The 13,599-nt window shown below is 38.1% G+C and overlaps 1 protein-coding gene across 1 annotated transcript in view; it reads left to right on the top strand.

Moving 5' to 3' along the window:
* The window catches only part of RELN (reelin), a 520,733-nt gene that overhangs the window by 468,797 nt on the left and 38,337 nt on the right, over nt 1-13,599 (top strand). Inside the window, exons 47-51 of the mRNA XM_031013029.2 lie at nt 335-475; nt 1,688-1,865; nt 4,043-4,236; nt 8,115-8,371; nt 12,559-12,713. Of these exons, the coding sequence (XP_030868889.2) occupies nt 335-475; nt 1,688-1,865; nt 4,043-4,236; nt 8,115-8,371; nt 12,559-12,713 (925 nt within the window). The remainder of the gene's footprint in view (nt 1-334; nt 476-1,687; nt 1,866-4,042; nt 4,237-8,114; nt 8,372-12,558; nt 12,714-13,599) is intronic.

The following is a 13,599-nucleotide window of genomic DNA, read 5'->3' as shown; positions in this document are numbered from 1 at the left end:
GTCTCCACTGAAATACAAAAATTAACTGGGTGTTGTAGTGCACACCTATAATCCCAGCTACTCGGGAGGCTGAGGCATCAGAATTGCTTGAACCCAGGAAGTGGAGGCTGCAGTGAGCTGAGATGGTGCCACTGCGTTCCAGCCCGGGTGACAGAGCAAGACTCCATCTCAAAAAAAGAAAAGAAGAATATTGTAATAATGAACGTTCTTTTCAGAAAAGAAGTAGGAATGTACATGCTTTTGTGTTACACTTCTCCATGGACTTGTTCAAACATACTGGAACACATTTTCTTTTCCACAGCATCCTTCATTAAAATTCTCATCTTCTTCAAAGGTCCCAAGCCACTCGTTTCCGTTGGCATCAACCAGCTCCTTTTGACAAGCAGCAGACATGGGCAATAGATAATGTCTATATCGGGGATGGCTGCATAGACATGTGCAGTGGCCATGGGAGATGCATCCAGGGAAACTGCGTGTAAGTCGGTTTTTTTCTTCCTTCTGTTGAAAGCTCCTGATTCACATTCCATCTAGGAGATTTTTCTGTAACTGGTTTTTGAATCACTCCCATGCTTCCTTAAGTTATACATTTTTTTCTGAAATATGATCTTGAGCTAACTGTGAAGTTGATGGATACTGTATCTTCATTCTTGCTTAGAGATTAGGAACTGAACAATAGCTATCTTGTCAGGAGACAGATGAATTATAATTAACTATATTTTATTTCCTTCTGTGTTTCTGTGATAGACTCGAGCCTTGAAAATAACATTAGAAAAGGTTCAGGAGTTCAGTAACTTCTGACCAAAACTAATACATCATGAGTATTTTTCTCACTTAGGTCTGAATATATGTAAGGATATGCACTTGTCATTGTTTAATTTATATTGCTATGTTGTTTGCCTAAGAAAGTATGTAGATATCTGGTCAATTTACCAGAGGTATTTGATGCACAGGCCTATTGTATTACTCTTAGAGAACCTCAGTATACTCGGAATAATTTAAATGAAGGTGTGGGGGGGTGTGTGTGTGTGTGTCTGTGTGTGTGTGTGTGTGTGTGTGTCTGTGTGAGATTATGCTGTTTAATGGGGAAGTATGAATGAAGATGCTTTCCCCATACACCTGGGAAGTCTTTTTTTGGCTAATGATTTTAGCCCATACCCAGGACGACCCTTGAGATCCCTGAGCCTCCCAGTCCTATATTCATATGCTCTTCCACCCTAAACAGGGAAGTCAGTCTTTTGGTAAGAAGTGACAGTTATTGCCCAAAGTATCTTCTGCTGTTAGCACCATGGCCCCTTGGATTCCTAAGTGGCTCAAAGCCTCTGTTAAAAAGACTAATTTTGTAAATTATTAGGACCCACCAGTTTACTTTGGCAGCTCCCATTGTTATCAGCCCTTCAGAGCTGTGTGATGTGAGATGGGCCTTTAGTAGATTCTTTGAAGTTGCTTCTTTCTCTCCACCTATAACCCTGAATCACTACCTTAGGAAATGTTAGAGTTAGTTAATTCATAGATTATTTGTAACCTAAAGTACAGTTAAGGAGAGCAGGTGTATTCTGGCAAGCTCTCTGAAAATCAGTAACTTTTCATCATCTTGGACTAGGAAAAGAGTAGTCTTCACTAATTTGAGAACAAGCTTGCAGGGGCTTTGTCTGATGTTGACTTTTCCTCTCTCCTGCTCTGCACCCAGCTGTGATGAACAGTGGGGTGGCCTGTACTGTGATGACCCCGAGACCTCTCTTCCAACCCAACTCAAAGACAACTTCAATCGAGCTCCATCCAGTCAGAACTGGCTGACTGTGAACGGAGGGAAATTGAGTACAGTGTGTGGAGCCGTGGCGTCGGGAATGGCTCTCCATTTCAGTGGGGTGAGTGTTTGGCTGCTGGTTACTCATTTCTGCTCCTCTTAAGTTCCTTCCAAATAGTTGACTCTCTTCTGAAGTTTAATGGGCAAATCAAGATGCAGAGTTAGTTACCCTAAATGTACAACCCTGATCTGAACTTGCAACTTTATACAAATCTTTATGCTATAAAGATAACTTTATACTATACTTTATACCAAGTAATTAGAAAATAAATATAGTATAACTTTATGCTATGCTTTATACTAAGGAATCAGAAAATATTAATCATTCCCAGGATTTTTCTACCACAAATCAGTTGAGACTATTTAATTATTCAGGGTAGTGTCAGCACAGGTCATATTTAAGTACATATTACAAAAGAATGTAAGTGAATGTTCATCTTGGAAAAGAGCACTTGTGCAATCTTCCATCTGCGTGGAGCCCTTCTAATTGACAACTCCTGAGCTTGCAACAGATTTTGGATTTAAGGAGCCAAAAATCTGGAAAATGAGCTGCAATGGTTCCTGAATTTATTAACAACAATGAATTATTTTTATAGGTTGTCCAGGAAAGAATAATTATTAGAAATTACTAGATATTTGTATGTGTAGCATATTATCTTGTGAGTGACAGCAGTAAGCTTGGAAACTTTCTTTGGGAAATTTTATAGTCATTCTACTTTTCTGCCAAAGGCGACTCTGTTTAAAATACAATTTCTTGTATACCATGATTAGATAGACAAATTAATGTTTTAAAATAACAAATTTACTGCCAGCTCTTTATTTCCTTAGCATGCCCTACCTTAGAGTTTACATTTGTGCCAATGAAGTGTATTATTTATATTCAACATTTTAGCTCGAGTAATGAGAAGACATATAGCATATAGGCTTTTTATAATCATCAACACTGAGAAAGACTGCAGTGTTCAGGATACTTTTCCTCACTTAGAACTAAAAGTGAGTTTTTCACATATGTTCAACTAAAAAAAATCCATATATCAACATTAAGAAATTAATACAGATGCCATTAAATTCTGCTAAAGTGTGGATTTAAAACATTACAATAATTAGAGATTATCTGTATAATTATAAAATTTCCAGATGTAGCTATTTTTAAATTTTATATTAAAATAGTCATCTATTTACAGGCGCGGTGGCTCACGCCTGTAATCCCAGCACTTTGGGAGGCCGAGGTGGGCAGATCACCTGAGGTCAGGAGTTCAAGACCAGCCTGGCCAACATGGTGAAACCCCATCGCCATTAAAAATACAAAAATTAGCCGGGTGTGGTAGCACACAACTGTGGTCCCAGCTACTCAGGAGGCTGAGGCAAGAGAATCACTTGAACCCAGGAGATGGAGGTTGCAGTGAGCCAAGATTGCACCACTGCACTCCAGCCAGACTGTCTCAAAAAATTAAATAATCATAATCATAATAAAACAGTCATCTCAATATGCTATTTTCTTAGTGGTTGATTCGTTTTTAAAAATCTAATAGTGTCTGAAAATAACTGGAGATAGTTTAATAAAAATAAAGGGCAGTTATATTAGTTCCAGCTCTCATCTTGCTTATGAAAAAAAAACAGCCAAGGCAACTTGGAAATGTGTCCTGGGCTGCGATACTCAACCTTGGCCCAAATAAACATTCATATTAAAAAAAAGGAAAAAGAAAAGAGAAAATTATCTTGGAATACATTGTTCTCTGTAAATAAGTCTTGAATGCTGAAATTTCAAAGTTCAGCAAACATGTGCTGGGTACCTACTGTGTACTAGGCAAAATACTAAGAGCTAGCATAGTAAGAAAGAGGGTAAGAAAATCATTGCTACAATACTATGTGGCTGGTATCACAAAATAAATATTAAAAGAATGGAAATACCAGCACTTTGGGAGGCCGAGGCAGGCAGATCATTTGAGCCCAGGAGTCAAGACCAGCCTGGACAACATGACAAAACCCTGTCTCTACAAAAAATTAGCTAGACATGGAGGCATGTACCTGTAGTCCCAGCCACTTGGGAGGCTGAGGTGGGAGGATCACTTGAACCCAGGAGGTCAAGGCTGCAGTGAGCTGTGATGGTGCCACTGCACTCCAGCCTAGGTGACAAAGCAAGACCCTGTCTCAAAAAAAAAAAAAAATCCATAGAAAATCTATAATCTGCAATCGAGATTCCTTATCACTTTTTTTTATTTTACTTCTTTTTCTTAGGGTTGTAGTCGATTATTAGTCACTGTGGATCTAAACCTCACTAATGCTGAGTTCATCCAATTTTACTTCATGTATGGGTGCCTGATTACACCAAACAACCGTAACCAAGGTGTTCTGTTGGAATATTCTGTCAATGGAGGCATTACCTGGAACCTGCTCATGGAGATTTTCTATGACCAGTACAGTAAGCCCGGGTTAGTATTCGATTTGATATCTAATAATGAGTACATCGAGCAGAGATTGCTACCAGCAATCAGTCACGGGAGACTGAGGGGGACCTCAGACTTATGCCTCACTAGAGGATGCCTCTGAGACTGAAATGAAGAAGGGTTTCTGAGCTGGATAAATAGCTGGTTTGGGTTTTTATTTTAAGAACAACTAGTTTTCACATCCCAGAATAAGATGAAATATTCTACCACAGTGCCAACGGTGAATAAACCCAGTGCAAAAACCCACAGAAATTAACTAGTATAATTAATTTCAGCAATGCTTTGGGAAAATGGAAACAGAAAAATAAATATTTATTTATATAGTGTACACTCCGTTTTTAGAGAATTTTGGACTGGAAAGCAAAGAAACACAATAAAATGTAAATATCCTTAAGAAGCCTAGAGATTATTTTTAAACTCCTTATTTAAAAACCTTGAATAAACACAACGTATGGGTCATTTTTAAAAAAGTACTGAAGGGCCGAAAGCAATGATTATGACCAATTAGAAATGCCAAAGAGTTGTTAAGAAGGAAAATAGCATATTCAGTAAAGTAGGAGGAGGAAGAGGGTAAGAAAAGAGAAGACAGAAAGAATGAGAGAGACAGAAAGGCAGGGTCCAGGGGGAGGCTGAAGAGAAGAGGAAATAAATATAGCCCAGACAGGAAACACATGCTGGGCATGGTGGCTCACACCTGTAATCCCAGCACTTTGGGAAGCCAAGGCAGGAGGATCACTTGAAGCCAGGAGTTCAAGACCAGCCTGGGCAGCAAAGCAAGACATTTTACCAAAAAAAAAAAAAAAAAAAAACTTAAATTACCTGGGTGTGGTGGCATGTGCCTGTAGTCCCAGCTACTCAGGAGGCTGAGGCAAGAGGATTGCTTGAGCTCAGGAGTTTGAGGCTTCAGTAAGCTATGATTGTGGCACTACACTCTAGCCTGGGTGACAGAGTAAGACCCCATCTTTAAAAAAAAAAAAAAAAGGAAACATAGATAATCCTTTAATGCATGCAAGCCAGATACAGGCTAAAATTTGAGTAAAATAAAAAGAATCTTATAAATGATCATTTAAATTCAATATATCAGTTAAGAATAGGTTCAGCTGTCAATGGCAGGAAACACAAAATTACTTAATTTTTCTCTCTCTCCTATGTAAATTACATCCCAAAAAAAAGTACTCCAGGACTACTGTAGTGGCTCCGCAAGCACCAGTGACCCAGGTTCCTCCTGTCTTATTGTTCTGCCCCACTTAGCATGTGACTTTCATCTCATGGTCCAAAAGGGCCACTAGCTCCCCAACTTTACAGTCCATAGGAAGGAGGTTGGGGCGAGAAGGGTGTGCTCTCTCTTCAAGGACATTTCCTAACAGCTGCACGTACTTCCTTTCATATTCCATTAGCTATTGAGTTTAGCCACATAGCCACACCCAGATGCAAGGAAGGCTGGACATGCTGTCTTTATTCTGGGCGACCAGTCACTTGGATAAAAAGGCTCCTATTAGGAAGGAAGAAAGGGAGAATGGCCATTGAGGAAATACCAGCAGTTTTTGCCACAAGCAAAACTTTTAAATCTCCCACTTGCATTAAAGTTGGACACCAATAAAGGAATCCAACTAGAAGCTAAGTGGTACAGAGTACCCTGTGCTCAACTATTAGTAGGAGATAACAGACAAGCCAAGTAAACTGTTTCCTTGGTCTTGATGGAGGAATTTATAAAGACCTCAGGTATGAGTTCCTGAACACTTAAGCAGCATAACGTTAGTGCAAGGAAAAGAGAGTTATGTTTCTGTAGGGTAAAAGCATAACTGTCTAATCTACTTTAGTTCTCTGAAGGGGAATCAAATTGACTGAGGTAGGAAAAGTGGTTATAATTTATTTAGACTTTCAAGTAGCCTTAGGTAAATTTCAATTCCAGAGATTTTTAAAATGTGGTCAAAGACTTATCAGAGAAAATAAAAACTAATTTAGAATTAGGGAAGAAAAAATAGAGATAAAAGATCATTGCTCTGTGTGAAGAAGTGCGATTGTGTGTCCCTCCAGAAACTGACAGATTTCGGATAGTATGTAAACATGCCAAACCAATAGAGGTAAATTTTAGGAACATCTCACAAGATAAGCATACCAAAAAAAAAAAGGTGCAGGGAAGACAGATGAGCTTCAAAATTGACATAAATGAGGAAATAGACATTGGAAAAGACTCTGCGTAAAGGGTGATGTCTCCCAGCTGCCAGTACCCGCACAGGTGAGGGTCTAAGATTCATACTTTCTAGACTACATTGTTCTTCCCTAAGACTAAGATCCATTAAGCTATCATGGCCCAAAGGGCGCACAGAATGATGGCATAATAGAAAAAGTATTTAAAATTCAAGTTGTATAAATCCAACTAAAAGCATCCTAGCTGTGAATGAATCTTAGTTGGCCTCCATCTGGAATACTACCTACTGTTCTGGCCACTCTACCTCAAGGAAGACAGAAAAAAAAAAGGAAGGAAAAATAAAATCAACAAGGAGATACTGTATAAACAAAATTAATATAATGAAATCTCTTTAATGTGAAAGACAAGAACTAAAACTGTCACTGAAGCCCTCAGTTTAAAGGGCTTCATGGGATGAACTTGGACTGGTTGTCTTGCCTTGGAGTTCTGCAAACACTAAGAGGCATCCCTTGAGGTTAAAGGGAGGTAGATTAGCATAGATTAAAAAAAAATAAGATGATACTGGCTGGGCATGGTGGCTCATGCCTGTAATCCCAGCACTTTGGGAGGCTGAGGTGGGTGGATCACCCGAGGTCAGGAGTTCGAAACCAACCTGGCCAACATGGTGAAACCCTGTCTCTACTAAAAATACAAAAATTATCCAGGCATGTTGGCATGCATGCCTGTAATCCCAGCTACTCAGGAGGCTGAGGCAGGAGAATTGCTTGCACCCAGGAGGCGGAGGTTGCAGTGAGCCGAGATTGTACCACTGTACTCCAGCGTGGGCAACAGAGTGAGATCTCTGTCTCAAAAAAAAAAAAAAAAAAGATACTTTGTGAGGAGGATGGTAAATCTAAGGACATTATCTTCCCCAACAGATTTTATGAGTTATGAATATAAATTCAAGAGGTTGATATGTTCCTGGGTTTTCATGTATAATTGTGATTAAGGGGCATTTTAGACCTTATTTCTAGCTAATTCAGTTTTCTGTTGGAGCATGGAGCCACATTTTTCCATGTCTGTCCCTGGTGAGTGAGACAGGGATAGATAGCATGCTAGGCTTGCTAGCCCATGGTTCTCACATGACATTTTCTATGAATATATACAATTTTAAATATTTTCAACAAAGCATATAAACAAAGTCAGTGTCTGCACCATAGACAACTGATAATGAACCTGGTACCTTCAGGCTGAGAACTCAAATGTCCTCCCACAATCCAGTGTCCATACCCCAAGTCACTTGCCAGCACTCATGGAAACAGAGTGAAAACAAGGTGCCAGGGAAGGAAGCAGAAGAAGCCAAGCACTAGGTGACAGAAAAAAGTCAGCATTGGCTTATGTCTACCAAAGTGCATATACTCTAGGCCTACAGATACCCACCAGGTATGCAAAAAACTATGCAGTCCCTCTAAAGCCTGCCCAGAGACAGAACCAATTGGGAGTTCTGGGATACTTGAAACTGTTCACATTCTATTTCCCCCAATTTAGTGACTACTGAGACTTCATAAAGTTAAGCCAGTTAATCGTGGTTTTTGAAAATTATTTTAGCTTATGTCCTTCCCTCACCCACCATGTGACATAGAGTATCTTATGGCTGGTTGTAAATCTTTTACTCACAGGAGATATTTGACAAGGATTCTTTCCCACACCCTTCCCCATCATTTTCCTGTAGATTTGTGAATATCCTTCTCCCTCCTGATGCTAAAGAGATTGCCACTCGCTTCCGCTGGTGGCAGCCAAGACATGACGGCCTGGATCAGAACGACTGGGCCATTGACAATGTCCTCATCTCAGGCTCTGCTGACCAAAGGACCGTTATGCTGGACACCTTCAGCAGCGCCCCAGTACCCCAGCACGAGCGCTCCCCTGCAGATGCCGGCCCTGTCGGGAGGATCGCCTTTGACATGTTTATGGAAGACAAAACTTCAGGTAAATTATGCACAGCGCTAAATAAAAAGCCCAGTGGAAATGCAGTGGTTTGGATTTGGGTCTTTTCAAAAGAGCAAAATATGGAACCTTTTCAGATGTTCCAGTGGTGTAGAAACACTGAAAATGGTGTCATCCTTTTGTTCCTCTCAGCCTTCCTAGTTGGCATTTTAACTAAATCTTTTCTTTCATTCAAGCCAGCTAGTGTGTTTTTATATATAGCAATCTATAATTTTATTAACAGGATTTTCTTTTCTTAGAAAATTTTCAGTGTTTCCTGTTTTCTATTTTGGGTAGAAAGCCAAAGATTTCTACCCAAATCTTCTACCCAACAAATGACATTTCCCAGTCATTTGTTTTAGTATCTGAAGACAAATATTTTGTTTTGCTACAGGGCAGACACATTTGTAATGGCATTTCATGTCTTAGGTCATGTCCCAGGTCTTGCTTGTTACCCTTCATTCCCTATAGGGGTATTCAATGATATTGGTGAAGCAGGAAGGACCTGTTTGTACTCCTCTCTTTTTTTTAAGACAGTTTCATTCTTGTTGCCTAGGCTGGAGTACAATGGCACAATCCCAGCTCACTGCAACCTCCACCTCCCAGGTGCAAGCAATTCTCCTGCCTCAGCCTCCAGAGTAGCTGGGATTACAAGCATGTGCCACCGTGCCCAGCTAATTTTGTAATTTTAGTAGAGATGGGGTTTCACCATGTGGGCCAGGCTGGTCTTGAACCCCCAGCCTCAGGTGATCTGCCCACCTCGGCCTCCCAGTGTGCTGAGATTACAGGCGTGAACCACCATGCCCAGCCTATCCTCCTCTCATTTTTAATGTCTTGTTTTCATTTCATGACACTATTCTGGTCATCTTTATAAAAAGTGGTGTCTTATATTAAGTATGTATCTTTGCCATGCCACATATTTGTTATACTACATGAAACATGGTATCTTCAGATAAAGCAGTGATATTCATTATATATCCCATACTAACATGTATCTAAACGGTAAAGATTGATAAACTATTATGCCAGTATTGATTCAGACAGTGGAACTCTGTCACACGCAGCTCAGCCCCTAGCAACTTGCATGGAAAAGACAGTCTGGTTCATTTTTACAATAATAAGACTGATAAGAATCTTCCAGAAGAATAGCATGTCCTGGAAAAAAAAAATTGAAACTTGAGGAGTTTAAAAATTTTTAATTTTAGTTAATATTTTCTTGTAAAAGTATACATGTTCAAAATGTGAAACAGAAAATACAGAAAATCCTAAGGATGAAAATAAAAATCACTCAGGGGATAACCATTGTCAATATTTTGGCATATATTCTTAAAGAACTTTTTTTAGCGCATTTACATAAACATACTTTTAACAAAATTATACTCTTAAATTATATATATTTCATAGCTTTTTTGTTTAGAATTAAATCCTTATTTCCTCATGTCCTTAGATATCTTTGAATATAAAATTTTAGTAGCTATATACTCAATAATAATACTGGATATTTAGGTTAATTTCATTAATTCATTTATTAGTATATCATGTGGCATAATGTAACAGCAAATATTTACTTTGAAACACCCTCGTTTAAAAAAACTTGTAAATAGAAAAAGCTTAAAATGTCCCTCACCACTACTAAGTGTCATATTCTCTTAAGAAGGTTATTGAAATTTGCTTACATAGATCTGCTTCAGAACTTTGCTTCATTACTCATTTTTTTCCTGTATAATGGTTTACATAAGTGAGTTTACAATCAGAGAATAATTTAAACACTGCTTCCATATGAATAAAAGTAAGCACAGACTAGTTATTCAAGTACCTAAAATGCTGATTTGATTTTATGTTTAATTAGCGATATACAATTGAAGGAACAAATTTTCTGGCTCCTATCTGTCTTGCAAAAATGGAGTTCCTAGAAACTGTAACGTGTACATACAGAAGTAGTTTCTAATACTGCAGGAGAGACGGGTGAGTTAGTTAGTTGAGCAATGCAAGCCCTCTTTCATCAGGATTGCAGAGTTCTAGCATAAAATGAAGTATGTACCCCAGAATAAACTGGCTCAGAGTATTCTTATTGGAATTCAAATTTCTGTGCACTTTGACTCTTGAGTCCTGCATCTGTGATGTAGGACTAAATGTGGCTCCAAATCCCTCACAGTAAAAAAAACAGATAATGGAATTGCAGTCACTATTTGAATCCCAGAGATAAGCTGCTTGTTGTGCGGCATATATACTCAGACAAAATCAAAAAGACACAATATGGGTGAAGGCTGAATTATAGTTATTTGGTCTTTTCTCTGGATCTTCTGAGGCATCAACTGTGCTGCTTCCATAGTGGCTCCAAGCCTCCAGCTGAACCTGTTCAGCTTCCCTGGAAATGCTGGGACTAGCCAGAAAACTTTTAGAAAAGAATTGGACCTATAAAATCAAAGCATATTGTGAATGAGATGCAACATATATTATGGATATGTTTAATTTCTAACTTTTCTGGGATAAAATTAATGTAAAATCACCTCTTCCAGAAGAGAAAAGGAACTGTGAGGGTTGTGGAGGAAGGGGTTAAGAGAGAAAGAGAGAGAGGATCAACACATAAGATGTACTCTGCATTAATCAATTCATAGTCTTTCTTACTACTTAGGTTTTCTTTAGACACCTTCAAATCTATTTCTTCAGTAGTATTTTGCTGAGTACATTTCCTCAAAGTGTTAACTGTTAATCAGGTTTAGGAGTCAAGACTTATTAAAAAAAAAATCTATCCAGAATACCTGAATATCCATACCTAACTAATCAAATATTAAGAACATTACCAAGGTAAATTAATAACAGTATTATCTTAGAATCCTAATTTCTTAAATAATCTATTTAATAAGATTTTATTTTACTTTTGGCCAAATTAAACATGGCTTCACATTATAGGACTTAAAATTAGCCTTTATAACAAGTTTGTTATAAACTCATTTCTTAAACTGAAAAATCATTTGTTTATCTAATTAAATAGGGTGGTTGCCAGGATCTGGAGAAAGGGGAAATGAGGCATACTTTTTCAGTAGCTATAAAGTTTCTGTCATGCAAAAGAAATAAGTTCTAGAGATCTGCTGTATGACATAGTGTCTATGGTTGACAGGATTATATTGTGCACTGAAAATATGTTAAGAGGATATGTCTCTTGCTAGGTGTTCTAAACAGCAACCCTCCAACAAAAAATGAAAACCACACACACAAAAGAATACAAGGAAATTTTTGGAAGTGATGGATCGATTTGGTGCCCTGCTTGTGGTGATAGTATCATGGGTTGTGCATATTTCCGAAGTCATCAAATGTATATTTCATTTTTTAAAACAAATTTTTTAGAGACAGGGTCTCACTCTGCTGCCCAGGCTGGAGTGCAGTGGCACAATCACAAATCACTGCAGCCCTGAACTCCTGGACTCAAGCAGCCTCCTAAGTAGCTGAGACTATGGGCGTGCACCACCACTCCAGCTAATTTTTTTTTTAACAGTCAGGATCTCACTATGTTGCCCAGGCTGGCCTCAAGCGATCCTCCCACTTCAGCCTTTCAAAGTGCTGGGATTACAGGCATGAGCCACCATACCCAGCCAAGATGTATGTTTTAAATGTGTGTCATTTTTATATATCAATTATATCTTGATACAGCTATAAAAAATTCATTACAAGCTTTTTAGTTACCCAGATAATACTTTCAGAATTTGAGTAGAAGTAGTTAACTCTATTCCCTATCCGGTATTAAAAAAAAAAAAAAAAAGAAAATGACCAGCCCAGTGCAATTGTGATTCTTCATGATTCTTTCCTAATAAACAAGACACTGTAAATAAAATTTTTAAAATTAAAAATCATCTCTACTTCTTTATATGCTACCTAAAAAGTTAAATATCTGTCAAAAATTAGTTATTTCCTTTTGATTTTCATTTACAATGTGTACAATATACTTTTTTTCATGTGTAGACTAATATCTATAGTTGCATGTGTACTAATATCAGACAAAGGGCATATATCTCAATCCTCCTAGTATTTATGTTCCTGAAACAATGTATTTACATTAGTGTTTTGTCTGTAGAGTGTATATAATATGAGCAGTTTCTACTTAAAATAATTCTATGTCTTGCTTAAAGTGAAAATTTGCTTCAAGTATTTTTGTCACAAATTTGTCATAAAATTTTGTTTTTTGTTTTAAGTGAATGAGCACTGGCTATTCCATGATGATTGTACAGTAGAAAGATTCTGTGACTCCCCTGATGGTGTGATGCTCTGTGGCAGTCATGATGGACGGGAGGTGTATGCAGTGACCCATGACCTGACTCCCACTGAAGGCTGGATTATGCAATTCAAGGTGAAATGTTATGATCTTGATTATATAAACAACTATACATTAGCAATATAACAAATCAAAAATATCAGAGAAAAGATGATCTAATATTTCAATGACTTAGTATATACTTTGAAAAGTAAAATTTACTATTAAACTAATATACAACTCAACTATACATTGCTTAATGATTAAAAGTATTTTATTTCTGAACTATTTTAAGTTGAAACTTTTTTCATCTTTTTTTTATTATACTTTAAGTTCTGGGATACATGTGCAGAACATGCAGGTTTGTTACATAGGTATACATGTGGCATGGTGGTTTGCTGCACCCATCAAACCGTCGTCTACATTAGGTATTTCTCCTAATGCTATCCCTCCCCCACTCCCCAACAGGCCCCACAGTGTCTGATGTTCCCCTCCCTGTGGCGATGTGTTCTCATTGTTCAGCTCCCACCTATGAGTGAGAACATGTGGTGTTTGGTTTTCTGTTCTTGTGTTAGTTTGCTGAGAATGATGGTTTCCAGCTTCATCCATGTCCCTGCAAAGGACATGAACTCATCTTTTTTATGGTTGCATAGTATTCCATGGTGTATATGTGCCACATTTTCTTTATCCAGTCTATCACTGATGGGCATTTGGGTTGGTTCCAAGTCTTTGCTATTGTGAACAGTGCCGCAGTAAACATACATGTGCATGTATCTTTATAGTAGAATGATTTATAATCCTTTGGGTATATACCCAGTAATGGGATTGCTGGGTGCAATGGTATTTCTAGTTCTAGATCCTTGAGGAATTGCCACACTGTCTTCCACAATGGTTGCACTACTTTACACTCCCACCAACAGTGTAAAAGCGTTCCTATTTCTCCACAGCCTCTCTAGCATCTGTTGTTTCCTGACTTTTTAAT

This window comes from Gorilla gorilla, chromosome 6 (assembly GCF_029281585.2).
Source record: "Gorilla gorilla gorilla isolate KB3781 chromosome 6, NHGRI_mGorGor1-v2.1_pri, whole genome shotgun sequence".
Classification (NCBI taxonomy): Eukaryota; Metazoa; Chordata; class Mammalia; order Primates; family Hominidae; genus Gorilla; species Gorilla gorilla.
Note: the sequence above shows the minus strand (reverse complement) of the source record. Positions and strands in the feature narration are given on the sequence as shown.